Consider the following 27,186-nt stretch of genomic DNA (forward strand, 5'->3'; position numbering starts at 1 on the left):
GTACCTAAATCGGTAAGCTTTATTTAATTTACTTACGCTTAAAAATAAGAGAAACGCAAATAATATTGCACTGCAAACGTTATGTATGAAAAACACTTCTTTCATCGATTTTCATATACGAACACGCACATGTGCACTAACCAAACAAGCAAGTTTTGTAAAACCAGTCTGCATTTAAATATGCATCACTGGAAAACATTTACCTAAACACATACCCTAATAGTGTGTCGTCACCTTATGTTTGACAACCTCATTTGTGTGAAAGCATTCTAATTAGTTGTTAGCTAAAAAGGCAAACATATTATTTTCTTCCGTGTTAACCAATTATATGAACTACCTACTGTACGTATTCGTATTAAAGTTGTGTATTATTTGACTTTTGTTAACGATCGAAAACGTTCAAGTAAATTGGGAAATTTCATTTGGTAAATTACTTCCTTCTATAAACACAACGAATATTTACGATACAATAATTAAGTAGAAGAAAATAAGTTTCTACTGATTTCATTCGCGAAACAAGCTTTTAGCCCTTAATAAGGCATAAGGGTGTCAGAAATTATGCAAAATTGTATCCAACAAAGTTAAAAATGATGTGGGAAATATATTCCCTCTTTTGGTAAATGACACACCCAGCAACATAAAATAATTTATTGAGTAATCTGATAATCTCGCATACACTCGTACGCTAAGGCAGTCTTCATATTGGATGCGGATCGCCGCTCCAGTATGCGAGCGGGACAGCGCATATACGGTGTCTCGCTCACACCAACATGATAACCGCGTAAAGTAAGAGTGAAGTAAAGCTAGTGCGTCACGCGCGGGAGGCGCGAGTATCGCAGGCCGAGCTCGTCGGCCGCTGCCTCGATGGCCGCGAGCGCTTTGTCGAGTTGGTCTCGTGTGTGCGCCGCTGATAAGCAGAACCTGTGAACGAGTATTATTATAACCACATTATAATTGGTATGTCATATATACTAAAGAAAAAGTGGCCAAGCCCTCCGGTGGCCGAGGCTGGAAGATTTAGATTTATACAAGGTGTAACAAAAATAGTGGGGATCTGTTTAATTAAGGGTACCATCATAAATTCCCTAAGAGCATTTAGTAACTGGAGACGTCATGGCTGTCATTTTCTGTACGAACAGTCTGCCGATTTTTGCGGGGGAGGGGACGTCAAATGTATTGCTATTTCTACATGATTTGTACGTTACGCAAGCCATGTCAGTCCATGCAAAAGTTTGCACAATTGTGCAAGTTTTTCGGCAGAGGGGTAAGCTCTTAAAGGCGATTCCAGTTATTAGATGCTCTAAGGAACAACAGCATTCAGTTACCCAGAGCGGCCTCGCAACTCACCTTATGCGGGCCTGGTGCAGCGGCGTGGCGGGGAAGCCGACGCCGACGGCCGCCACGCCGGCCGCCGTGAGCCGCTCCACGCACGCGGCCATCTTGCTGAACGAGTACACCATCATGGGGACCACGGGGGACTGGGGGTGCCCGTACGTAACTACTCCCATCGCGCGTAGTCTGGAATAAAAGAAAGAATAACTTTAGTACTGTTCCAAATAAATCCGGCGGGAATATTTCAGAAGATAAAATAACAAATATAGTTCGACAAGAAATTGTATAAAATTATTGAGGGCGCCACTTCCTACGTCACTGTCACATTTTTGACGTAAAATGCTAAACATGGTAACAATTCACTATGGATTTTTTTACTTCAATTTATCTATTTTGATCCAATGTCATTGCGTCTCACTCTTTTGTGATGTGAGACAAAATATACATTGGACAAAGAAATTGGACAGGTGGAATACCACCCTAAGCGCGGGCTGGATTCCGCGCGCTGAGTACGTGCACGACGACGGCTGGCGGTATTATCTACGCGTAAACCTTACGAAAGCCACTGTAAAGCTAATACCTACTGACTTCTTGAAAAAGAGATAGACAGACAGAGAGCGAGGGAGAGAAATAGTACTATCACCGTTCGCGGAAGTACCTCGTATTCTCCCTAAAAGCAGCCACGTGTGCTTGCCTAGACTAAGCGCATTGGGCACTACAACATCTAAATCACGAGAGACACGTCTAAATCACGTGAGATATAATACTAACCGTTCGCTGAAGTATCTCATATTATCCCTAAGCGCGACCATCCCGCGCCTGGCGCATTATTCATGCCCTGACTCCGCTTGTAAATCTTTAAGCGCACTTAACTTACGCGACGACGAGCGGTGCCATGCTCTGAGCCGAAACATGACTAGAGTTAGATAAAGCGAGCGCAGTACTGCGCCTAAACCTGATAGGAGCCACTAGCAATACTGACCGTTCGCGGAAGTATCTCGTGTTATCCCTAAGTGCGGCCACCCTTGCCTGGCCAGATTCAGCGCGTAGATCCCTGAGCGCGCTAAGTATTTGCGCGGCGACGGGCGGCGCCATGCTGTGTGCGTACGCGTGCGCGTGCCCGTGCGCGCGCACCCAGCTCACGAGTCGCCGGGAACCTGTAGATATCGAGGCGGACGTTAGAGGTTATGACAAGCCGGCTCACTAGTCACTAGGTATCTCCTATGCTGTGCGCTTCATCTAAGTACATGTTAGCCAATAGCCACTGATATGAATAGGTGCGTACCCGCGATGTACCCGCCCGCGGCCCGGAAGCTCTTGGTGAAGGTGCCCATGAGCACGTCGACGTCGCCGGGCCGCACGCCGCACGCGTCGCTGGCGCCGCGGCCGCGCGGCCCGAGGGCTCCGATGCTGTGCGCCTCGTCCAGGTACAGCTGCAGCCCGAGCCGCTTCTTCAGCGCCACCACGGCCGGCAGCGCCGCCACGGACCCCTCCATGCTGTACACGCCTTCTACTACCTGCAAGGAACGAAGAGCAGTCGGTTAATAAAGGTTTCAAAACTTTCCAATATAAGGACTTTTTTGTTCCTCATATTTTTGTATTTCATTTATTTGTTTAGAGCATAATCAGTTCTATATGTATATAACATATATATGCAACACTTAAAGGTCGGTTGCACCTAGTAGATATAGGAAGTTTCATAGTTCACTTCACTGCTGAGTGACATTAGTCAGTCCGTCAACTGTGTTTGTTGCAACCGGCCCTTAAGGTGTACCGCTACAAAAGCAAAAGAAACAACATATATATTTGGAGGTTAATAATTATACATTATGTTAACCCTTTACCAGATTGACATTTCAAAAATGACAAATATGAAAATAGAACACATGTTGTATGTGGGAAATATATATCCCTTAGCCTGGTAAAGGGTTAACTAAAGTACGTATAGGTAGGTATGAAGTAAGAAAAAGGAAAACTGCTGTAAGTAGGTACTAATTACTAAAATAACTTACTTTTAAGCATAATTTTTAGACTATCGTTTACCCGGTTGTATATAAAATAAAAGAAAGCACGGAGTCAACTTTTCACAACAATATCCCAAGAATTAGCGTACTGATGTTAGCGAAAGTGACGTCCACCTGAACTTCCAAGAAGAAAAATTAACCCTTAGCCAGGTTTCCACGGGCAAGCCAGAATTCAGGATAGCTTGAGGTACAAACAAAAGACTTACAATAACAATCTTGTCCCACTTCCCCTCCGCCCTCGCCTTCCTCGCGAGCTGCTCGAGGTGCCTCATGTCGTTGTGGCGGAACACCCGCACGGTGACTCCCGCCAGCCGCAGCCCCAGTATCAGGCTCGCGTGGTTGTTCTCGTCGCTCAGCACCAGCGCGCCCGGCGCCAGCAGCCCGGGCAGCATGAGGGAGTTGGTGGCGAAACCCATTCCTACTACCACTGCTGCCTGGAGACAATAGTAGTTTGTGTTACAAGGGATCAAAATGATATATTTCCGTCAAGGGTGTACATTGAATCCTGAATGAAGCGATGGATTCTACAATAGAATCCCGAACGTAGTGAGGGATTCTAAAGTAGAATCCTGAGCGTAATGAGGGATACCGTGTGACACATACTGCTTTTCACATCAACTATGAGGACAGTGTTGCCACTTTTTAAATTCTACTTTTTTTTTGCCAGGCTGTACATACGATGTTCATAGTTAATTATATTAATATTTTATACTGGCAATGAAAAGTCGTTGAACAGAAAAGTGCCACTTTAATCCCTCCTAGCAGGGAAGAAAAATCCATTTTCCGATTAGGTGATGTGAAAAGATTTAAACATCTGAAGACAAGTTTCAAGCATCTGATTGACTCTGTAACTGTGTTTCTCGTGTTTTTTTTATTTCTATGTACAATAAAGTAAATACATACATACATACAAGTAAAGGACAAGGAACAAATGAATCTTACAATGAATATGAACTATTACAATTATTCAATCTGTTAGAAATGTCGCGAGTTGCATTTTCAAGTGTTCTATTCTAATGTGGCTGGTACCCAGCAGGCCTGGAATGATTAGTAACAGCTAATACCAGAAGAGTCACCCCTATCTACCTAATACCTTTAAACGAGCAATTCTTTTTTCTATGTATATATATTTCGGGGATCTCGGAAACGGCTCTAACGATTTCGATGAAATTTGCTAAATAGGGGTTTCGGAGTTGAAAAATAGATAATAATATAAAATAATAGGTCTTATCTCTGGGAAAACGCGCATTTTTGAGTTTTTATATGTTTCCCGAGCAAAGCTCGGTCTCCCAGATATTAATAATTATAGGCGTCCGTAGATTCTTGGAGGATAGTTAAGTCGGGCAGTTTCTATCTTACCTCAACACCCAAAAACTCAGCAAGCTCAGACTCGAGCTGAGCATGCAACGGGCAGGAGCCCAGCTCCGCCCGCGCCGAGCCCAGGGCGAGCCCGTAGCGGCGAGTGGCCGCCTCCACGTCGGCGTTGCCGCCGCGGTAGCCCAGGTAGTTGTACGAGCCTAAGTTCACGCATTTCAGCTCGCGTCCTGTGAACCTGAAATCAGAATAGGGATATTTAACGCATTTATTTATGGTAAGAATAAAATCAGAGTAACGCAAACCCAGAAATTCGAAATGCGTTGGTCGGGATACTCTCGTGAGCAGCCCCCGAACGAATAGCACACGAGTGCAGGCAAACCAATTCATTGAGAGATGAACTCTGCCTGCGAGCTGGCAGAAGTTGAAAAGATCCACGCGGTGAAGAAATATAAATAGGTATATATCTGTATCGAGTCTGGTTTGGAACACCACGCTGCGCTCCAACACCCAAAATCGGCGATGTAGCTCGGAAGACGGCCAAACTAAAATGAGACTGAGCTGGTCACTTCTGCCGAATGAGTTGTGGGGCAGAATAACTACGGAGTGGGAGTCTGAAAACTCAAAGCGGGGATGTATTGAACTCCTTAAATGAGCGGTCAGACACAGCACTGGATAAAGATCAGTGAAGAAATAGGGGGCAGGCCTTTGCCCAGCAGTGCAACAAGACAGGCTCAAAATAAATAATTTATGTGACGTTATGTGTCAAAAAAAATTGAATTTCCACAAGGGTTACCTGAAGGTCCAGTTGTAGTCGTCGGTGGCGCGCTCTTTCAGCGTGATCTCCGCTTCAGGTGTGGAGCAAACTGGCCGATTGAAGCAGTGTCGCACTCTTCGGTACACATAGCGCGAGTAGAACTGATCGAACGGGTTGTACAGCGGTGCGTAGCCCTGTGATGACAAATAAGTATCATCAATGAAAGTCATTTGCTATCGATGCAACAACTGGCCCTATTTTGGACTGGCAAACTTTCTTATATGGACAATACCTACAGTACCTAGTGTAGTAAACAATCCTTTAGCATTGTATTTTCACGAAAACGCACATACGTGTTATGCTATTTCAGTCAGTCTCAATACAAAAAGTAATAAGGTTGACTGATGTAGCTTAACAAATAAGAACGTTTCCGAGAAAATACAATGGAAAAGGATTGTTCACTACATCTGTACAAAGCGTCAGTACAAGAAGTCCACTGTTGGATAGAGACTCCAAAGTATGGTCACAATTATTAGGTAATATCATCTCATGATGCCAAAAATTCCTGCACTTGTGACTACATTTCTGCAGAAGTCTCCTTTAACATTCAGATTGCCTCCTCCTTCAACTCCGATTAACACATTCGACACCGCGTACCCGACTCTCGGGCACTCGTAAACTTTACTCAGATGCCGGCATACCCGCTAGTCGGGCAAGAGCTATAAACCTACACGCGACGCCGAAGTGCCCGACAGGCGGGCAAGCATTGCATCTTCACTACCTCAGGGCTGCCATCTGCCACTAACAGAAAAAATTGTAAGTCTTCTGATTATTATGTGGTCGAAAAGTTGGTACAGTTGATTATTATATTTTATTACTACACTTTGTATTTTTGTTTATTTACTTTACCTAATGCGATTACAAAATAAAAATTCTTATTAGTTGGTTACGTGAAATTGCATACACGGGTATGTATCAATAGGAGTTAGAATTAGGAGAAGAACAAAACGGGGAGCCTAAACAGATGAGACAGCAGATTAAATTTTATCCACGTACTTATACGAAAGTTACTTGGCACAGCCCTGAGCGTCCGCCGCTTGCCCGACTAGCGGGTTCGCGGCGTGCGGCATTGAGTTGCACGTCGTTGCCCGACTAGCGAGTACTGTCGGTTTCTGGGGTATTGTTTGAAATTTTGCCTGGTTGCGAAAGTGTTAAGCATTGATTTTACGAATCCTAAGCTTACATTACAATATACCAAGCAGCGAACCAGAAGTGACGTAAACAAAATTAAAAATATTTAGAAGACACGACATAGGACAAAAATCAAGAATTCCTTATCAAGTACAATCAGTACATACTTTGTCAGTCAGTGTAACGCATGCCGTGCCTCCGCGTGACTCAGGTGCTTATCAGTGGCGATAGTGATCGATCCAGTGTACCTACCTGAATACTCTAGTATTGTATCGTTATCTAGATCCTGCTACTACATCTACATCCTAAAAATGTATATGTATGTAAAATATGCCTCATTTTCTTCCCGTTAGGTGCTTCAACAGTTTTTAAGTATACAAACAATATCACAACCTCATTAAGGTCCTACAATATGATAGTAGTGATGGTCTACTTTAAATCGGCATACCTATATCAACGTAACACAATATAATAATTATAAAAATTGTTCAGAATTCTGGAGCAAAGTAGGCACATTTCACGGTAGATACATTAGTAGGTAGATGTTTTAGTTAATACTTTAAAATAGCCGACTATTTAGACGTAATTTTTACACGACTGCACACAAACGGACGGGTTTTGAGTCTGGGGAAAATTTTACGTACAAGGTACATCATACAATCAATCATAGGCTGTCGTCAATCTGATCGATTAAATTGATTACAACGTCCAGTCGTTCCAATTAATAGACGACTCGTCGACTGCGCTACACACAAAAAGTTGTATCGTTACCAAGTTTTAGTTAAAACTTTTTTTTTACCAAACCTAAATACGAATGAGCACTGTCAATGGAAGCAGACATGAATTGTTCGCTAAAATATTGCATTCCCGCCCACAACTGATAATGTTCCATGAATCACGAATATACTACTTTGATAAACATTTCAATAGGTACTTTTAGTGATCCTCGATACTGTCAATGCAACGGGGAATATTGTACTTTACTTATGTACTCTTATATTGTGCAATAGGGTGGGTCGATTTTGTAAAATATACTGTACCTAAAATGTTTTCAAATATTTTATTTTTACTTTTTTTGTTGTTGTTTTTTATATTTGCGAGTAATGGAACGAAATATAAACATATTTTTTCGTATCAAAATGAAGGTAGACTTAAATTTTCTCAACCTTATTTACGTTATACCCGCCGCCGCTTACTTACGTTTTGCTGTGAATATTGTCGTATAAATAAAACGTTATGCATACTTATTTGGCAAGATTTTCAGTAAATAATCGTAAATATTTGTGTTCGATAACATTTATACCTAGTGCACTGTATAAATACTGCTGGAATTTCAAATTATCTTCCTAATAATGAGTACTAAACCATCTATCTTCAAAACGCGCAGTCAAGTGACTTGCCCTTTGTTTGGACCACCTTCCGATCTTAATACGAGACTCTTGCCTACAATATCAGACACTATAATAGTACATTTCAATGCAAGTGTGGAAAGTATGTTATTATTTACGTGTCCCGAGATGTGACGGGACAAGTAAATAATAACACTTTCACACGTACATTAAACGACGTTTTTTAATACATTTGCGAAAAAATCACAATAAAACAAATATTGGTAACATGAGTAAGTATTACACTTACATTTACGAATGTTCCCTTGAACTTGAATGATGTTGTATATTATCTATTATTCAGCACTATAAACTACGTTCAGCGTTGATTTACATTGCCTAAATTAATCACACTAACTCATTTATTACAAAAACACTCTTACAGTTGCAATTTAAGATAAATATTTTGATACAACTAAATTTCAAGTGAAAATGGCGGGCGCCGGTTTTACTTTTTAATTTTATATTTTTTCTGTTAACGACAAACGTGGCAATGATATGGTTCCATTCAGCCAAATAATAAAAAAGATTATTTGGGAAATATCGTATTTTATAACGTTTTATGTATATAATAACAAATAAATATTTACTTTATATCGTGTAACAATACTTTTTGTACGTAATAAATGTGCAATGGCCAAATAACAATATATAAAGTTTTTGAATATCCAAACTCTTTGGTGTGGACTGTGGACGTATCTAATACGGTCGGAATTTTAAATTTAAAAAAGCTGGAAAAGTAAAAAGCACTAGTTCGCAAAAAACAACTTTTCGAACGCTAAACAGCTACGAAAAGTAGCACTTTTTGAGCAACTGTATTAAAAAATATATACTTTATGTAAGACGTAATTTGCACGATATCAATTCCGGAAACCAACCATCAATTACCAAAGTGTTTGCTATTGTGAGCTGCGACATTGAGAAAATCTGGATTTCTACTTCTATACCTACTGCAAGTCCCAAAAGGATAGAAATGCAACTAAATAGTATAATGATGAATACCTGAAGATTAGGTAAGTACCCTAAAAATAAAAGGTCTAAGAATTACATTAGTTTAATAATTACAAAAGTTTAAAAAACAGTTCCCCAACCTCAATTTTCGACATTGCAGCTTGAAAGTGTACAATTAATCTTTCAACCAACTATTGTCTCTGTACTAAGCAAAACAAAGTGCCAGTCATAGAACAAAAATTTCTTCTAGATCAACGGTCGGAAAGAAATATGGCGATAGCAGGTGTAGATAAAATCCAGACCAAAAAAATTACACCAAAAATCGAAAGACAACAAAAATTGTAGCAACGGATGACAGATTGAAAATGCATGTTTGAAACGTCGAATTATTTTTTAATTTCTTAACACAAATTGTAAAATAAACCCCATCCTTATAAAATATTGTATTATTTTAAGTTTTATAAATGGCCTTTAATGATATTCTGATGATATATGATTTTATTTTAATAAATGATGAAAATTACAAAAAATATATAATTATGAAACTTTGAATAAATGTAGAGGGCTAAAACATATAACAAAAACAATTTCTTTTTTCATTATATAAAAGTATTAATAAAAACGCACATTTTTAAACCCAGCCAGCTACAATTCAGTAAAAAAAAATTTTTGTCATACATAATCGACCCACCCTATTGTGCAATAAAGGTTAAATAAATAAATAAATTAATGTGATGGCACATCAGAGTGCGATACCGGTTCGTACATGGCCGGTTGTTTAAGTAGAGTACTTTATCTCGACAGAATGGGCGGGGACGGGGTTTTTATTAAATATTTTTATGTTGATTTAAACCTCACAATCGACTCGGGCAAAATGTTTTGTTATTGGGACATATTATTGATTTCTAGAATATGCTATAAAAATAATCGAACGAGGTAAATTGTGAATAAATATAAAAAAGAAAACGCGATAACAAAACCTCTACAAGGAAAAACTGCTACTCAGCTGAATACCAAGCGAATGTTCTTGTTTAAGAAATACGTACCTATTACGACAAGGAGAAGTTAGTAGAGATAATTATTTCCCAGTGGTGAAATTCCAAATTCTTATAATTCAAAAATTTTAATTTCATAGCGACCCAGCAACACTGAGAGAAAAGGATAACAAAAACACACTTAGAATTACAAAAATAAACTTAATCCGGGGACAAGGAGAGTCAACTAATAGGAACAAATTGACTTTTGCAATTTCTATTAGTTCTTGCAATTCCTATTATCTGTTTGTTGAAATTAGATTTAGGATTACTGAGCTGTTTGTAGAAATAAATAAACTTTACAGAAATAGTGAAACGTCCATAATTATTACTAAACTTCATTTTTTCCCCCAGTACAGAACTGTTTTTTAATTCCTGGTGATGATTTTTCTCTCAGTGAAGGCCTGGAATATCTTACAATTCTTAAAATAGACAAAACTTTTAGATTTCCTTTTTTTCTACCACGTGGGGCTCCACCGCTCCAGGCAACAACAAATGTTGAGTCCCCAGCATATTGGACAAAATTTATTTAGATATCTAAGTAATATGAGACTAGACTGCCCGGTGTCATGTCTCGGGAAGGTGCGACGTGGACAGACCTGTAGAGTGACGTCACTGCGGTAGTCTGTAACCTACTTTCCTGTGTGAAACCTGGCGACTATTCGTATTGTTACACGAGCGCGGGCGAAGTTTCTCGGTCGAACCAGCTTGACGTGACCTCAAAGTTCGTGTGTAGCCTTATTGCCGTGTACCCGTAAAACCTTATTGTGTAGTTCAGCATTTATTCTTGTTCGCCCAGTCGTTCACATAGTCGTGCAGCTTTTGGGATAACGCAATGACCATCAATCGATATAAAACCAAAAACCCTCTCTAAGCTACTCTATACGCAACGCACAGCACAGCACAGCAGTAGAATAAACTAGACTCTCTAAGAGTTACGCAAAAAAATTAATGTCTTTGTAGTTATTATATAAAGGCTGTTTAGTTTAGAGTAGATGTTTGAGATTTAAACGCGTAAATTCTCACAATATTATGATACCACCGAATACCAGTAATATTACCCTTGCATAAAATAAGTAAAGCAATGGGTCGTATGTCTATTCCCACGCACATGAATATGAAATCGATACGGGAATTGTCGCAGGTGATAAAACGATATAGCGATTGTTGAAGCTTTAGGTAGGTTTAACTGGTGTAAGTAGTACGTGGTAGTACCGAAGGGTAGGGATGCGGAATCCAGACTTATGGATCCGAAACCCGGCCGCGTGTGATACACAATTTGGTTTTCGGGACTACGGATCTTGAGTGTATCTGTCATTTTACAGACTATTGCATAGAAATAACCATTCAAAATTACCCGTTTTCATTGCTCTGGAGCGTATATAGCTTGCTCCTGTTATTAGTTGCGCAAGCGATTGTGTAAGCAGGACAAGGGTAGGCGTTGTTAGCGGCAGCTAATGGAATTCGCGGGCTCGTTTAGATCAATTACCAGAGCACAAATACGCGGATACACTGTTCTGTTGTAGAGCACTCCAGCAAACGTCACCCAAAGACACCTGCGCTCTGAAAGCTATTGCAATGGCAGCTTAGAATGCGATGCGTTATAGTAATGCTGCAAAAATTCACCGAATGCGAATAGAAAGATGAATAAGCGAGTCACTTGTGAATTAATGCTTTAACACTTGACTAAGCAAGCATGTCTACAACTTTTAAACTGTTGGTGTGCAGTGCTGTGCACATTTGACTTAGCTTAGTCATTTTTAGGATGTAACTTTGTTTTTTGCATAACTTTAGATCAAGTTATAATTTTAATTTGGTCAACAACATCATTAACTAGTTTTCAATGAGTTCTAAGAAAATAAGAATACGATAACAGCCAAGATACGATAATAGTGCAAAAACCTGTAATACGATACAAGCCATCAGGCCAAAACTTATGATGAAACCATATGATCCATTATACAATATTGTGTCGACTATAGTTCGTTTTTTTAGAAAGAACTTGAAAGAAAGTAAGCGATCTTGACATGTCTTTGAATTGAAAAACGCTTTTTAAAAATCAGTAACTATTACTTATAAAAGCAGAATATAAATGATCGTATTAGATTCATAATTGTTACATATATGCCGTAACTTATTTTTAAAACGTGTTTTTCAATTAAAAGACACATCAAGATTGTTTACCTTATTTCTAACGCTTAAAAAAAAACGAACTATAAGTTTGTTAAACTAAGAGGACATAATTATTTTACTTAATTTGATTATAATAGGTAAGGGCTTTTGTCAGTGTTACGAAAACTAAGACTTGTCGTTGTCGCTTCTTATCACCACATTTTCACAGCACAAAAGTAATAAACTGTAGATAGACTAACAAATACTCACCTCTATACTTGAAATTATTTAAGATGGTCATTCAAAATTGCTAACTAATATTAGTTGCAATTTAAACTTTCTAGCCTAACATTAAGGTCCATATTCCAAATGTTTACTTTAAATTGTTTCATCTCTCGTTTAAGCCATGTCTGTTAACGATGATTGCCGCCTTTTACGAGTTGCCTAATCTGCCATGTTTGCATATTCATTCGTTCAACAACACTACCTACTCATGTTTTCTTTTGCATAATTTGCACCTAATGGTGTTTTTATGCTACTGTAACTAAACCAACTGAACCAATCTATTTCAGAATATGTTTTCTCCCATAGCGAGCACCTTCACATTATTTCCCACTTCGCACATAGCCTATAATTTTGTCTGATATTATACACTATCAAAGCAATAAAAATTATTAATTTTAAAGTATTTTCGTCGACCTGACTACACTGACCTGACCTGAGTGTTTCTACTCTGTTATTTCCGAATTGAATGCGTCTTCGAAATCAATTAAATCGATTTTCTAATATAAAAAAAATCATTTATCGTAATCAGAAAACAAGACAATAACAAATGCAACATTAGTCTTCACAATTGTTATCCAAGGTAACATGACATGAAATAATGAGATTAAGAGTATAAACATGGTCCGATGTTTCTGGAGTTATCGCTCGATGAATGTCCTGATAACGCCAATACTTATTTGCCTGCTGACTCTTTCCTCAAACGTAGGTAAATAGGTACAAAAAATCGCAATGCTCGAGTTGTTCTATTTAAAGTTTCAAATACTATTTTCAGACCTACAATAAGGAGTGAGCAGCGCTCGAACTACCATCTCCTCGATGTCTAATATGCTCCAGATAGGACAAACCTCTACTCTTTTTGGCGAACTTGGGGGAGAAGAATAGCTGATTCATGTAGCGCAAGAAGAGATGGTAAAAAACTGAGCTGCTTTATAGAGATAGAGAGTGAATGTGCAGTTAGAACATATCTCTTTATTACTTTCCGTGGCAACCTTGGGTGGGAAGAGAAACTGGTTTATGTAGCTCAAGAAGATGAGAAGGAAGAAGCTGAGCTGTGACAGAGCTGCAGTAATAATTGGGCAGGGCTAGCACTCCACAGTGCTCAATATTGAGCAGTTAGGGCATACCTCTCTGTTCCTCTCCATGGCGAATTTGGGCGGCAAGAGCAACTGGTTTAAAATGTAGCTCAAGGAGATGAGGAGGAAAAAATCTGAGCTGCTATAAGGAGAGATATTTTTCAGTTGGGACATACCTCTCTCTTCCTCTCCGTGGCGACCTTGGGCGGGAAGAGCAACTGATTAATGTAGCTCAAGAATATAAGGAGAAAGAAGCTGAACTGCGTGAGAGCTGCAGTGATGAGTGAACAGCGCTCGAAGGACTCCTCGGTGCCGCCGAATATCTTCCAGTCCAGGGGCGGTATGGGTGGCGCTTTTTTCTGCGAAAATAACAATTTTATTTAGAACTTCATGAATACCATCCTTTGTAATGTATGAAGTGCGGGTCCGCACGCCGCTCCGGTATGCGAGCGGGACATCGCTATTCGCCATAATATACGTGGATAACGCTTCTTGCTCACACACCAAAGCGGCGTGCGGATCCGCGTCAGTGTGATGCTGATGACGATGATCGCGTAAAAGCGGGATCCCACCAGTGTGCGGTACAATTATATTTGTACAAAAGTGCTTGTGCCAGTTGTGCCGCACACCGCCTTAATAGGCACCAAAAACCGAACGAGCCGCCTGATGGAAAGTTGTTTTCGTAGCCCATGGACATAAGTAACATTAAAAGAGCCACTTATGCGTTGCTGACCACCGATTACCCTAAGTATTCACTTTTTGAAGAACCCTATTTCACAATCCCAACGCAAAGAAAGCACCTCGCCGTGTTGCCCGCTTGTTTCTGGTATGACACATATCAAGGAAATGAGCATGATCTTCCTTTCAGTCGTTCAATCTACTACGTATTATAGAACTGGAAAGCAATGTTTATCTTGACTGCTCAAGTGAAACAAGCCTCCATGGCCTGGACAAGGACAGAGTCAAATCAAAGTCGTTCTACGCAAGGTTGCGGTAAGGCAGATAAATTAATGGAGACTTGAGTATTACAGTAACGTTGCTGACACTCATTGATGCCTATTTTAAACCTTATATGAATGACATAAGGTGAATTAATTGTCACACAATAGTTTGTTCGAGCGACTGCCTCGATTGCCCACGTGCTGCGGCTACTATCTGATACTAAATTCATTGAAGAAATTGGGCCACGCCACATTTTTATTAATGGCTTTGGCTTGGTAACAAAAATTTTATATAAGTATAATGATACATAGGCAAATAAACATAGAAAAATTTAGGGTAGAAAAGGTGTTTCAATCGATGTGTGGAAGGGCGGCACCGTCGTCGAACCCAAGCCACCTGGCAGTGGACTTAAAGCGGTGGCGTGTAACGGCGATCCGTTATACGCGCCACCAGCATGTGCATCCGAGGAACCGTTCACCATACCAGAGTCATACCAGTTCAGTATCAACTGATCCTGCATCTCGGCCAGTCCAGTATGGTGCTTAGTGAACGGTTCCACCGTTGAGATATAGTTTGGTAACAAAAATTGCTATTCACAGTAAGTTTTCCCAATCCGTGCTTTGATTAACAGTTTAGAAGATTAGTTACCTACTGGCCAATAATATAATAAAAAATCAGAGGCTAATAGACAATGTCACCGATGAATTAACTTGTTACAAATAACCCAATATTTTATTTACAGTGAGAATAAAAATTCAGTCTTGTAAGGAAGCTTAGAGTGCTCACATGAGTTTTCTTACTTATTAGTAAAAAGTTATATGAGGGAGGTATGGTATGGTAAAAATGGTAAAACTTATTATAAATGCGGGGCTGTAAGCTTGTTTGGTCCTGATAACGTGGTATAAAAGCGAAGGTTTAAATCCTATACTTATTTATAAGTAGTACCATGGATATAGTCTCACAATAATATACATCAAAATTGATCAAAATGTACTCATCAATCAGACAGTCATCGCCATTCGCACCTGCGTATTATAGCGCGATTGTTCTCCGCCGATGGAGCGTGCGCGTGCATTTAAAGTATCATAGATCATAGAGTACAGTTAGGTATAAAAGTAGGCTCTATGTCAACTGTATGGTCGGAATATATCTAACATAAGTGTAAAATAATTTATTTGTTAAATTGTTGTTGTTAAAACATCCTTAATACATTTTTCACACCACTACTCGGAAGTGTGGCAATAGATGGTCTAAATCTTACTAGAAATTAGGGCTTAGTCGTTCGCCCAAACTAACAGTCCAACAATGTCTTTTTTGTACTAGTTGGATGGTTGACATTCAATCAACCCAACCAATCTCAGTACACCAAGTTCGATCCTGAGCTAATTGATGGTAGGGCTTAACCCTTTTAAAAATAAGAATTTCTTTATGAAAAAATAAACAATTTAATTTAAACAGGTGCTAAAACTAGTGCCTACGCCAATTCTTGGGATTAGTTGCTAAGCGGACCCCAGCAGGTCCCATGAGCCGTGGCAAATGCCGGGAAAACGCGAGGAAGATGACTGGCAAGGTGCTAGGTGCTAAAAAAACAGACAGTAAAGCAGGTACCACACAAATGTATCATCAGAGTCTAGTAAGTCAAGAAGACTAAAAATCCTCATGCAACGCCTCGAGAATTGTCAATATTGTAGATGACATTAAATAGCATTTTAACATTTTATTTATTTGCATATTAAAGTTGCCACCAAAATGCTATTGCTGATTGCGGTTGTAGTTGTACTTTTTTGTGAAGCACTGGGTGACATAAGTTTAGGGTTGCCATAGTTAGTCGGAACTGAGGGGGGGTATCTGGTTGCTGCTGTTTGGAGCTGGGGTTTGGAGAGCCTGTTCTAGGTTCTAGACCGCTATTAATTGACGGTAAGCTCAAGAGGCTTGTGTTATGGGACTGGTCGACTAAATACGGGACAAAAACGGGACCAGTAAAAATACGGGACGTGATACTTAAATATGGTGACAGTCCCGTATATACGGGACGTATGGCAACCCTACATAAGTTACAACTGGCTTTGAGAAAAGTTCTTTACAAATTAACAGAGTAATAGTTTTTAGGGCACCGCACCCAAAGGGTAAAAACGGAACCCTATTACTAAGACTTAGGGTTTCTGGTTTCTCGACCTTTTTAATTTCTCGAGGCACGGGAATTCTCGAGTATCTCGAGAAATTTTGAAAGTTGTAAAAAACACCATGTTATATTTTTTTTGCTTTACTACAAAAATCAGACTCCTACGAATCGTAGATGAGATCAATAATCAAACATATGATAAATTTTTAGCTACCATAAATTGCACTTAATAATTAAAAATTCAACAACAAGCAAAAATAAAACTATAGGTGCAGACGTGCGCGTCGGCGATGTGATAAGCTATAGTGCTTTATATATTTCTTTAGGTATTTAACAAAAAGTAATCAAAACACAATAATGTGACAAACTTTACACAGACAAAAAGAAGTTTTACTACGTAATATTAATACTGACTCAACGTAATTTGATTTATTTTTGAAATATTTGTTATTACATGGTCCTATAATTCGTTTTTTTAGCATTAGAAAGAAGATACGTGATCTTGACGTGTCTTTTTATTGAAAAGCACGTTTGAAAAATAAATCACGGCAAATATGTAACAATTAACAAATCACACACGATTTTTAATCAAAAGACACGTCGTGAATGTCATAACAGTGCAAAAGTTATAAGACATGAAAATCGGTTGAAGCCAGAACGATAGAGGATGGATCAAGGCAATAGTTAATTTGGTTGGTTAACTACCCAATAAATGGTTTAAGTACATGAAAATGTAAAAAAATCATTGTTTACATTAATTAGCCTACCTAAAGAAATACACTATAGACAAATCACGTGTTATACGCGTGTTTTCCTTTTACTTATCATAAGAGATTTATTTCTCGAGTTCTCGAGGCATTGAGTTTTTTTTTCCCGTCTCGACTTAGGACAAATTTCTCGAGATTTCTCGCCTCGAGAATTCTCGAGCAGAAACCCTACTAAGACTCCACTGTCCGTATATCTGTCACCAGGCTGTATCTCATGAACCGTGATAGCTAGACAGTTGAAATTTTCACAGATGATGTATTTCTGTTGCCGCTATAACAACAAATACTAAAAAGAGAATAAAATAATTATTTAAGTGGGGCTCCCATACAACAAACGTTTCCCATACAGCAAAAATTTGCCGTTTTTTGCGTAATGGTACGGAACCCTTCGTGCACGAGTCCGACTCGCACTTGCCCGGTTTGGCAACATTTTACTTGTTCATGATTCCAGTGCATTCAACAACTAGCTTATCTTACATTATACCTACTTGCTGGTAGTGGCACTATAAAACTTTAACAGTATTTCTTCTTGTATGTTATCTTTTTGTTTTGGTTCTACTAATATTTATTATAATTATTTGTCTATCTGTCTATTCTGTCCGAGTATGAGCAGAATTTATTAGGCACATCTAATATTTACATATACATTTTGACTACCAATAGTTCTAATGAAAGCAGTGGCTGTGACCAAAAAAACTCCAGTAATGGCTAGTTTTTTTCCAAAAACCAAGTAAATTTAGTATATGAATCATCATTATACATGATTAAATCACAAGTCAATGTTTATGCACTATGTATTAAATAATTTAGACATACCTTCACTTACTTCAGTGTTTTTTTTTTGTGAAATGGTTATATTTATCTTTACAAAATTAATTAAATAAAACATGAATGATGAATGAATGCAGCTAAATATAAATAATTTACTGCTATCAAATAAAATTAAAACACACTGATTCCTGATCACAAAATTGATACTATTAAGTGACAGTAGTTATTGGAATGTTTCATGGTCCAGTGGCTATCACAGTGGGACAGTCCCGCCTGTAACCACGCTCGGGACACCGGACACGAGATCTCGTAACTTTCACATTTTTTAGGTACGCAGGCCACAATGCACCACCGCCACGACCTGAACACCAGCTCGGCGTCTTGGGGCTGATATGCGGCCCCAGGAACTAGGAAAACTTTCCCTCAAACGTTACATGCACGAGGTTAAACACGGAAAATGTCGAAATTACTCACATCATGACTACTGTGCTGAGTAGACTTCGTGTATCCATTTTTATGATTGTTTATCTTGCCATTAGCACTAGATTCCTTTCCGTTACATTGCTGTGGTTTCTTCAACGGTCCCGCCTCACTCGAACCGACACTACCGTTCGCAGCCGTCGCCGCCATCCTTGTGCACTCAGCACTGTGCACAGTGTACAAACTTCAGATTGAACTACAATATTTTGCAGCGATGTTTCTGCTGTCTGATCAGGGTGTAGAATTTTGCTTTATTTTTCTTGCAATACAAGCGCTTTTTGCGCTTTACCAGAAAATTTAATGCTGTCTCCTTGTCTGCTTTATCGACTGGGCGTGCCTCTCAAACAAATCTGTCAAAAGACACATGACAGCTGACGTTGACAGTGACAGTTACCGTACGCCACCGCTGAGTGGTTTTAATAAAAGATAAAAGGCTTCTTACATATCATATACAGACAATACATATCTTGCACCAAATGGCGTGGAATAAATTGGCGTGAGTATTATATTCTTTCTTGGTGGCTAAGTGGGAGCAATGAATTTAATTATCAATCAAATGCCGCAATATATTGCAAATCGCATGCGATTATCAGTGTCGTGAAGAGTGAAGAGGCCAAAACTATGATGAAATGAAATCCTGTAAAACGTATTATTTCTATTACAATTGATATTAAATCAAGTAACGATGCGAAACTCGCAAAATGAGGAAATTTGATTTTACAAGGAATATATTATGGTTAATCAAATTTGAAAAATGTTTTAAGAGCGGCGTTCAAATACCCCAATGGGCAACTAACTTTTGACCTATCATAATTAGAAAACATTAATGAAAATAATTTTCTGGCGTAATAAAGTAATAAACAAAACTTTGTTATCAAAACCTGACATTTTGATGTCAATCCCAGTGCAACACAAATTTAAAACGAATGTTGCATTCTGACCGCACCCTAATCAATTTTCGAATTGTCAAAAAAGCTCCGTCGGTAAAGCAGAAGCTCGGGAACTGGAAGTCGATAATTTTGCATTTTCCTGCATTGAGTTCGCTAACGCTAAAAGAATAGCATAGTCCGTGTAAAATTCTAGTAAAAAAATCTGTGGAACTTTATTATATATACATTTTAGTTAATATACTTTGTATTACATTAGCAATATATTTTTTTTAAGCGCGCTCACGTAGTCAATGCAAGGGCGGGCTCCTCGCACTGGCGGGCCGGCGATGAGTAATACCGCTCGTCGTGCAGAGTGACGTCGCACAGCACCCCACACGGCCGCTCGCTCTCGAGCCTCAGTCCTCCGGCGCCCGGCGCCCCTACGACACGGCAACCGCCTCAACTGCGCACTAACGATTTTCCACCGCGCCCTAGGGACGCGCCCATCTTCCGATCACACTCTTCCACCACTACACTAGAATGGACGGCACGGACGATCTTCTAGGAGGGTTCGGCGACCAGACGCCGGCGGCGGCACCCCTGCCTCCGATGAAGCGCGAGCAGGACTCGACGGATGACTTCGAGCACCTGGGCCGCGAGGGTCGCGACGACAGCGAATCGCCGCGTCACGGGCCCGCGCGCCTCGCCACCCAGAACTTCCTCGACATGGAACGGGACGTGTTCGCGGACCCGCCGCGGGCGCCCTCCGCGACGGACAAGCTGGCCGACCAGCTGGCCGATAAGTTCACCGACAGCGAGTCGGACGCGGACACGGCCGGCGAGTCCCCCCTGCACCGGCCCGCGCCGGTGTCGGCACCGGCGCCCGACCCCACGCCCGTGCTGGCTCCGGCTCCCGTGCCCGCCGCCGTGCTCCCGCCCGCGCCCGCGCCGGCGCCGACACCCGCGCCGCCGGCGGAGCTGCCGCGGCCCGAGCCGCCGAAGCCGGTCGAGTCCGCGCCTAAGCCCGCACCCGCCCCAGCGCCCGCGCCAGTGGTGGCGGCGCCCAAACCGGCCCCGGAACCGCCCAAACCCGCGCCCGAGCCCAGCCGCACGCCGGTCGCTCACGTCATCGAAGCTGAAGTCATCTTCTGCCAGATGGGACTTGGTAAGACGTATTCTTGTACAAACTTATTAACCATTCATTGTCTTTTTGCCAGATTCATCAGAAATTCTATTTACGGGACCTTCAAACGACTTTTGTTCTCTTGATTAGTCACAAGTCTGGGAAATGTTTTGTGATTGCAAAGTTACAGTAGCTTGTTTAATATTTTGAAGCGAATGCTATTTGCATCTCATGATTTCATTGTCCAGTTTCGGCCCGAACTGGCGCTGCACGCTCTGGATTTAAGCAACAATGGCCGTTCAAGGTCTAAAAAGCCTGAGCAAAAACTGGTAGGCGCGTGACGGCGATGAATCATGGATCATTAGGTTTTTTCACGACGAAGACTTCAGTACGTAGGTATTAAGATTGGGATGTGCGCGGGGTACGGGGTCGCGGGGGTCTGAGAGGTGGCGGAGCGGCAAGAGCGTTGACCGCTGCACTAACGGCGCAACGACCCACGTTGCAGGCGGAAAGAAAGGACGTCCGCCAAGAATGAGAGCACCCCGGAAGCTGTACAAACTTAATACCTAAGTGGGTCTTATGTCATTGTATTAAGGTTGTGTATAGTTGCATCTTTAATGGTATATTCGAACTGCATTAAGGTCCCTCGAGTCCCTGTATCCATACTCGAGTATCGTAGGCGTGCCATACCCGCGCGTAGCATACGTGTCGCAGTCGGCGCAAAAATCGATGCATGTTATCCACGGCCCAAAACGGACGTGGTGACTCACGGACGCATTTGCTGGTTACCAAAGCTACCATATGTACACTTTTTATCGATTTCCTCCTGAAATTTATTGAAATTTTCTGTCGGCTATTAAAAGTTGGGTAGTTTGAGTTGAGCGTTTGCAGACACCTAAGATAATTGCGCCTGCAAGTAGGTAAAAATAGTTGTTAGGTTAGGTCCGTTTTAACTACGTTGATAGGTAATCGCAAGCTCTAAAGGATCTGAGCCTGATTCGCAGTTTCGCCTGGTCAACAATTGACCACGACACTCTGCAAACAGTCGACAAAGAACAAGAAGAAATGAGAATTAACGGAACAAGTCTGAATAAGTATGGCTCAGTGTTAAGACAATTTTGAATCCTATTTAATTTTAAAGTACTAAGTAGCTAACTTTATTAAAAATTATACACATCGTAGTTGTAATCAGGACCTATCCTAAAACTTGAATGTGCATCGCAAATATTCGCTGTTTGCCCGTTATCCGCTATTTACCGGGAGAGGATGATAGCACTATCTTATCTCATGAAAGCGGCAGAGAGCCAACAATGTGAAAGTCCCGCGAATATTCGCAATTCGGACCAATTCATAATGTCGCGTGCAACTCATAATTATATTGCCACACGACCACGCATCGGATCAATTTTAGATAGTATTGCTACAGAAGAAAAACCACCAGACTTCTATTAAATAAATTAAATAATACACTCATCTACGTCAGCAGTTATAGAGCTGGCAATAACATTGAAGCGTTGATGTATTGCATGATCATTGGTGTTCCATAGATAGGGTATAGTCTGGTGGTGCGGGATGGGCGGGTGCCACCATCGCTATTTTTAGCAGCAGTCGCGAACTGCGAACAGCTCACAAGCGCGCGACCTGCCGCCGCGCTCACGTCGCCCGCACCTGCGATCCATGCAGCCTCGCGAACACCGTGCCTAAGTGACTCATTAAAGGACCATTACCTTTTGTGTGTTTGTTGTGATCTAATCAAAATGGGATCCGATGACATCACTCGTGAGTATCGAGTTTACTTCCTTCCAAATGTTCTAGTTTTGGGTAGCGTTGCTATTTTTTCCCGGCGTTCACGAGTGTAACAGATGATCAGCCGCGTTTGAGGATTTTTGGAATTTTAGTTCTGTTTTTATGACAGTGTAGAAGGATAACCGAGTCTGTACATTACTTGAATTTCGATCTGCTTACTCGTTTTGACGGAGCGTTTGCCTCTTGGCGACGATAAAAATTTTCCTGTACTTCAGGGGCACCGCCGACCTTTGTACATAACCTTTTCCTTGTTTTCCGTTATCTGCACACCTGTGTTTAGGACTTGATTTTGGCAGGCCTGTGCACCATTATCTGCAATTATCTGTCATTGATCAAGTGCCATGGGCGTCGCTAAGGCGCATCCACTACAACTGGCGTGTTTAAAGTCGTCGTGCTATTTGTGTCCCGCATTATATGCAATGTACGCGAATAACAATTCCGCGCGTGGTATAGTTTTGTAGATATGACGATGAAACGTCAGCAGATCTCTAAACACTGCTGACCTAATTCCGGCCCTTCAAAAATGCGACGCAGTAGGCAGTAGCCGCCCTCTCGCCTCCCCTCGCGTTAAGCAGGCACAAACAAAGGGTGGCACTTCAGTTCAGATGTTCAGGAGCTGTAATCGTTTCTTATTCATCGCTAGCCGGCGGAAAAACAACAGACGCTAAGTGGTATTTTGGTTAGCACACAGCTAAATGGTAATTGCCTTGGAATTGTGATTTCTAGACGTTTGCAAAACTAGTTCAGACTTTTGTAACATTTCAACATCCGCATTTCAAAACTGAAAATAACTTTTACTATGCAAACGTGTATTGATGGCTATGTTCCTCCGGGATCAATAAGTTCGAGTTGATAGACACTACGTAAATTATTAAGTTGCAGTGCACCATAGTTGGGTTTTCCGGAAAACCTAGACGGGTTGTAACGGGGCGAGGGGTCGCGCGGTGAAGCCTGGATCGATACCGTGCGGCCGACGCATACCTACCGTCTCGAACTTCGTTTACTGACGAACGAGCACTTAGATACATTCACCACTGAAACTGAATAAAAAGTATGAGTCTAAGTTCGAAAGTGAGTCAACAATGCAAGCATTCCGCTGCGGCGTGCGACCACTCGACGACATTGTCACCCCTTTAGTACAGTTTTTCGAACAATGGTTGTCATTCTTCGCGCCCGCGTGCATTGTGGGGAGAAAGTTAATTTCGGCAGCATTCTGACTGACTAAGCAACCGTGTCATTTGAAAGATTTTGTCCTTTTGTAAAGATTAAGTAGGTCAATTGTTTGGAAAGTACTAGGTCTATTTTATTGCAGTTATATTATCGGTATCGGGCATCTTGTGTTTTGTTAGCTCTCGTGTGGGGAGTTTCGCTTGAAAAGGTTTACGATATAATACATGTAGGTGTAGGTATAGGATGTTTCTTGTCCCAGTTAATAGACAGCAATCGATAAGGCGAATGAACCCCGCGGGTCACTTTGACCAGTATTCTACTTATAATATCTCATAAGCTATGTTGCCGCGTGCCGCGTGCGTTATTTATGCTGTCTGTCTGTAACCGTTCTGTCATCCATCATCGTAACTGAATATCGTTATTACCTGGCACTGACATTCTGCACGTATAATAGATCGAGCAGATCGTTCCTCGATCTTGACTTGTCAAAGATTTTCCTGTTCTTTCACTCACTAAAGATGTAAATTTCACTTAGCTGTAATCTCGGCCACTTGCTAAATAAAATAAGTGCTAAAAGAAAATTTGTTAATATATGTAAATGCGTCACTTAATGATTTGAGACATAATTAGCGATGACATCTCCCGCATGAGTTCACAAAGTACCTATTGCTTAAGAATGACTCACACCAATCGATTATTCTATGTAAATTTATGGAAGTACTTACTCGTGGTGTGGCGGTTTCAGTATTGTGTATCTAATTATATACACTCGACTTAAATATTTCCAATAAAGAGTTTGTATATTGGTAACCTTATCTGCTCATTCGTATTTTTTTATTACCATAAATATTTTGAACGTGATGGTTAATAAATAAAAAAGGTTACATTATTTCCTAAGTGGTGAGCTCAGCTAATATTTCTATATAAGTTTGTGGTTTCCCTGTCTAAAAGGAAACATAGTAGCAGACGGATATCACATTGAAAATATTGAAATGCAGTTAACATTATTTCCAAATGGCTCTATAAATAATGCGTCTTCCATCATTTAGGACTCCAAATACTGCGACTTGTGAATGCATACGGCAGGTATTGTGCATGCAAGTCCCAGTATAAGTGTGCTCTCCGTTTAGGCATAGCTGTTAGAGATCTCAGATACAGAGGGGCTACCGCGAAAACCGAAATTCGCAAATTGCGGGGATCTTACTCTTTTACTCCAATGAAGGCGTAATTAGAGTGACAGAGAAAAATGCCCGCAATTGACGATTTTCGGTATTGGCGGTAGCCCTACAGTTCTTCTGAGTACTCGACTGCGCTCGGCGAGCATTTAGAAATCCTTGCATTAGGAAATCTATTGGACGGCCTGGTCGAAATCTTGACAGACATATGGGTATTCGTCGCGTGCTGCAGGTGCGGTGACGTCACGTCTATATTTATTTGGTCTGCCGTACCTGCCGTGTCGCGACAGAATGGGACGGAACTACTCCGTTTAGGGAGCCGGTGATATACCGTTATTAACGATATTGAGCCTATTATGTATGCGGAAGTAGAAATGCCCCTCGGTTCGCGTTCCGTTCGCAATGTGGTCTTTTCCATTTGTCATTTAGAACAAGTAGTGAAAGAAATGGGAAATATTTTTGACTGGTTCCTGTACATAACTTAGTGTACAACCAGTCTACAAAAATGGATTTTGTCAATCTTCCCATTGCGATGTTAGGCCCATGTGATTTAAACATTTTAAACTTCATGTTTTTATCGAATACCGGCGAGCCAACTAGATCAATCTTGAATTTGCTTGAAATGTGTCGCATGACAAGCGCATTCTTAAAGTTCAGGATTCGGAGGATTCAAAGTTTTGACAAATGCGACGCGATGTCAACCCAGTGCTTGATGGATGTTCTGACAACATACTTTGTCACCAAGCAACAAAGTTTGTCTTGCTACTTTAATCTAAATTGTACCTATTTATCGTCCTCTGCAACCGTTCGTTTTTACGCTTAGGAGGTTAAACCCATTTACACAAAGTCCGTGGTTTAATGTTAAAGGAAGCGGATGGAAATGTTAGGTCGTAAAATGCGAAAACTTCCTCCATCTACATGTATTAGATATTTATACAAATTTTATAACTTCCCCCCGAAGCAAAGCACCTAATTATCGTAACTGGCATGGGTTCCGTCTATTTGGCATAACTTCCGTGACCCGAAACGCATCTGGCATAACCTATTTGGCAGAAATATTTTTCGACGAATGTTAAATTTGCAGAAAGCTTCAGTTTGTATAATATGCAATAGCCCGAATGTTTCCAAGTCCGAATCTTAAATAGACTACTACTATCATGGCCGAATTTTGATACGAATAATTTTATTTTGCATTTGTTTAAATGTCCGAAATGTGATTTTCATAATCTGTTTAGCATAATAGGATTTAGGCGAATATTTACATCGAAGAAAACGTATTTAGATTCTTTCTATTTGGTATAACTTGTATGACCTAAAACCCATCTGTCATAAGCTACATTTGGCAGAATGTTTTTCGACGAATGTTAAAATTAAAGAAAGCGTCAGATTGTATAAAATCCAAGTCTAATATATATTTAACAATGCATAAAACAGATAAATATGTAGCTGACTGACTCATTAACGCAGAGCCGTAACTAAAAGCTCTGCCTACGTTTATAATTCGCGAAAAAAAACATTATTATTGTATTGTATTGTAACTTTGGGTGGGAACATATTATTGGCATTTTGGATGTATACATATTATTAGCTCATTTAAACAAACGAAAACAAACTGTTGCCAGAAAAGTGGGTTAGGTTAAGTTAAAACTGCGTCCCCCAAGAAAACGAACTGTTGTCTGAAAAGTGCGTTAGGTTAGGTTAGAACTACGACCCCCAAGAAAACGAACTGTTGCCAAAAAAGTGGGTTAGGTTAGGTTAGAACTGCGACCCCACGAAAACAAACTGTTGCCAGAAAAGTGGGTTAGGTTAGGTTAGAACTGCGACCCCACGAAAACAAACTGTTGCCAGAAAAGTGGGTTAGGTTAGGTTAGAACTGCGACCCCACGAAAACAAACTGTTGCCTAAAAAGTGGGTTAGGTTAGGTTAGAACTGCGACCCCACGAAAACAAACTGTTGCCAGAAAAGTGGGTTAGGTTTGGTTAAAACTGCGCCCCCCAAGAAAACGAACTGTTGTCTGAAAAGTGGGTTAGGTTAGGTTAGAACTGCGACCCCCAAGAAAACGAACTGTTGCCAGAAAAGTGGGTTAGGTTAGGTTAGAACTGCGACCCCGCGAAAACAAACTGTCGCCTGAAAAGTGGGTTAGGTTAGGTTAGAACTGGAACCCCACGAAAACGAACTGTTGCCTGAAAAGTGGGTTAGGTTAGGTTAAAACTGCGTCCCCCAAGAAAACGAACTGTTGTCTGAAAAGTGGGTTAGGTTAGGTTAGAACTGCGACCCCACGAAAACAAACTGTTGCCTGAAAAGTGGGTTAGGTTAGGTTAGAACTGCGACCCCACGAAAACAAACTGATGGCAGAAAAGTGGGTTAGGTTAGAACTGCGACCCCACGAAAACAAACTGTTGCCAGAAATGAAATTATGAGAAAATAATAGTTGCGAATTGGGAAAAATTTGGCGAATTAATTTCCGCCAAAAAATATTCGGCCTACAACATATATGATT

General features: G+C 40.6%; 3 protein-coding genes across 6 annotated transcripts in view; 2 read left to right on the forward strand and 1 right to left on the reverse strand.

Moving 5' to 3' along the window:
• Positions 1–27,186, forward strand: part of LOC134797316 (WD repeat-containing protein 26) — a 114,330-nt gene that overhangs the window by 24,316 nt on the left and 62,828 nt on the right. The gene's annotated exons all lie outside the window — the stretch shown is intronic.
• LOC134792585 (serine palmitoyltransferase 2) lies at positions 634–18,790 on the reverse strand. The gene is made up of 9 exons (XM_063763820.1): positions 18,538–18,790; positions 13,638–13,820; positions 5,467–5,621; positions 4,716–4,908; positions 3,563–3,790; positions 2,618–2,849; positions 2,315–2,489; positions 1,348–1,518; positions 634–921 (listed from the first exon to the last, which is right to left on the reverse strand). Exons 1-9 carry the CDS (start codon positions 18,691–18,693, stop codon positions 804–806), a joined length of 1,611 nt encoding a protein of 536 aa, XP_063619890.1. The 5' UTR covers positions 18,694–18,790; the 3' UTR covers positions 634–803.
• The window catches only part of LOC134797499 (reticulon-3-B), a 32,238-nt gene continuing 24,588 nt past the window's right edge, over positions 19,537–27,186 (forward strand). The window contains exon 1 of one of the 4 annotated variants that reach the window (XM_063769744.1): positions 19,537–20,577. In XM_063769744.1, coding sequence (XP_063625814.1) covers positions 19,953–20,577 — 625 coding nt within the window. In that variant the 5' untranslated portion in view covers positions 19,537–19,952. Of the gene's footprint in view, positions 20,578–22,158; positions 22,315–27,186 lie in introns of those variants that run through there. The other 3 variants (XM_063769750.1, XM_063769786.1, XM_063769777.1) reach the window with 3 other exon arrangements.

Source organism: Cydia splendana, chromosome 1 (genome assembly GCF_910591565.1).
Source record: "Cydia splendana chromosome 1, ilCydSple1.2, whole genome shotgun sequence".
Lineage (NCBI taxonomy): Eukaryota > Metazoa > Arthropoda > Insecta > Lepidoptera > Tortricidae > Cydia > Cydia splendana.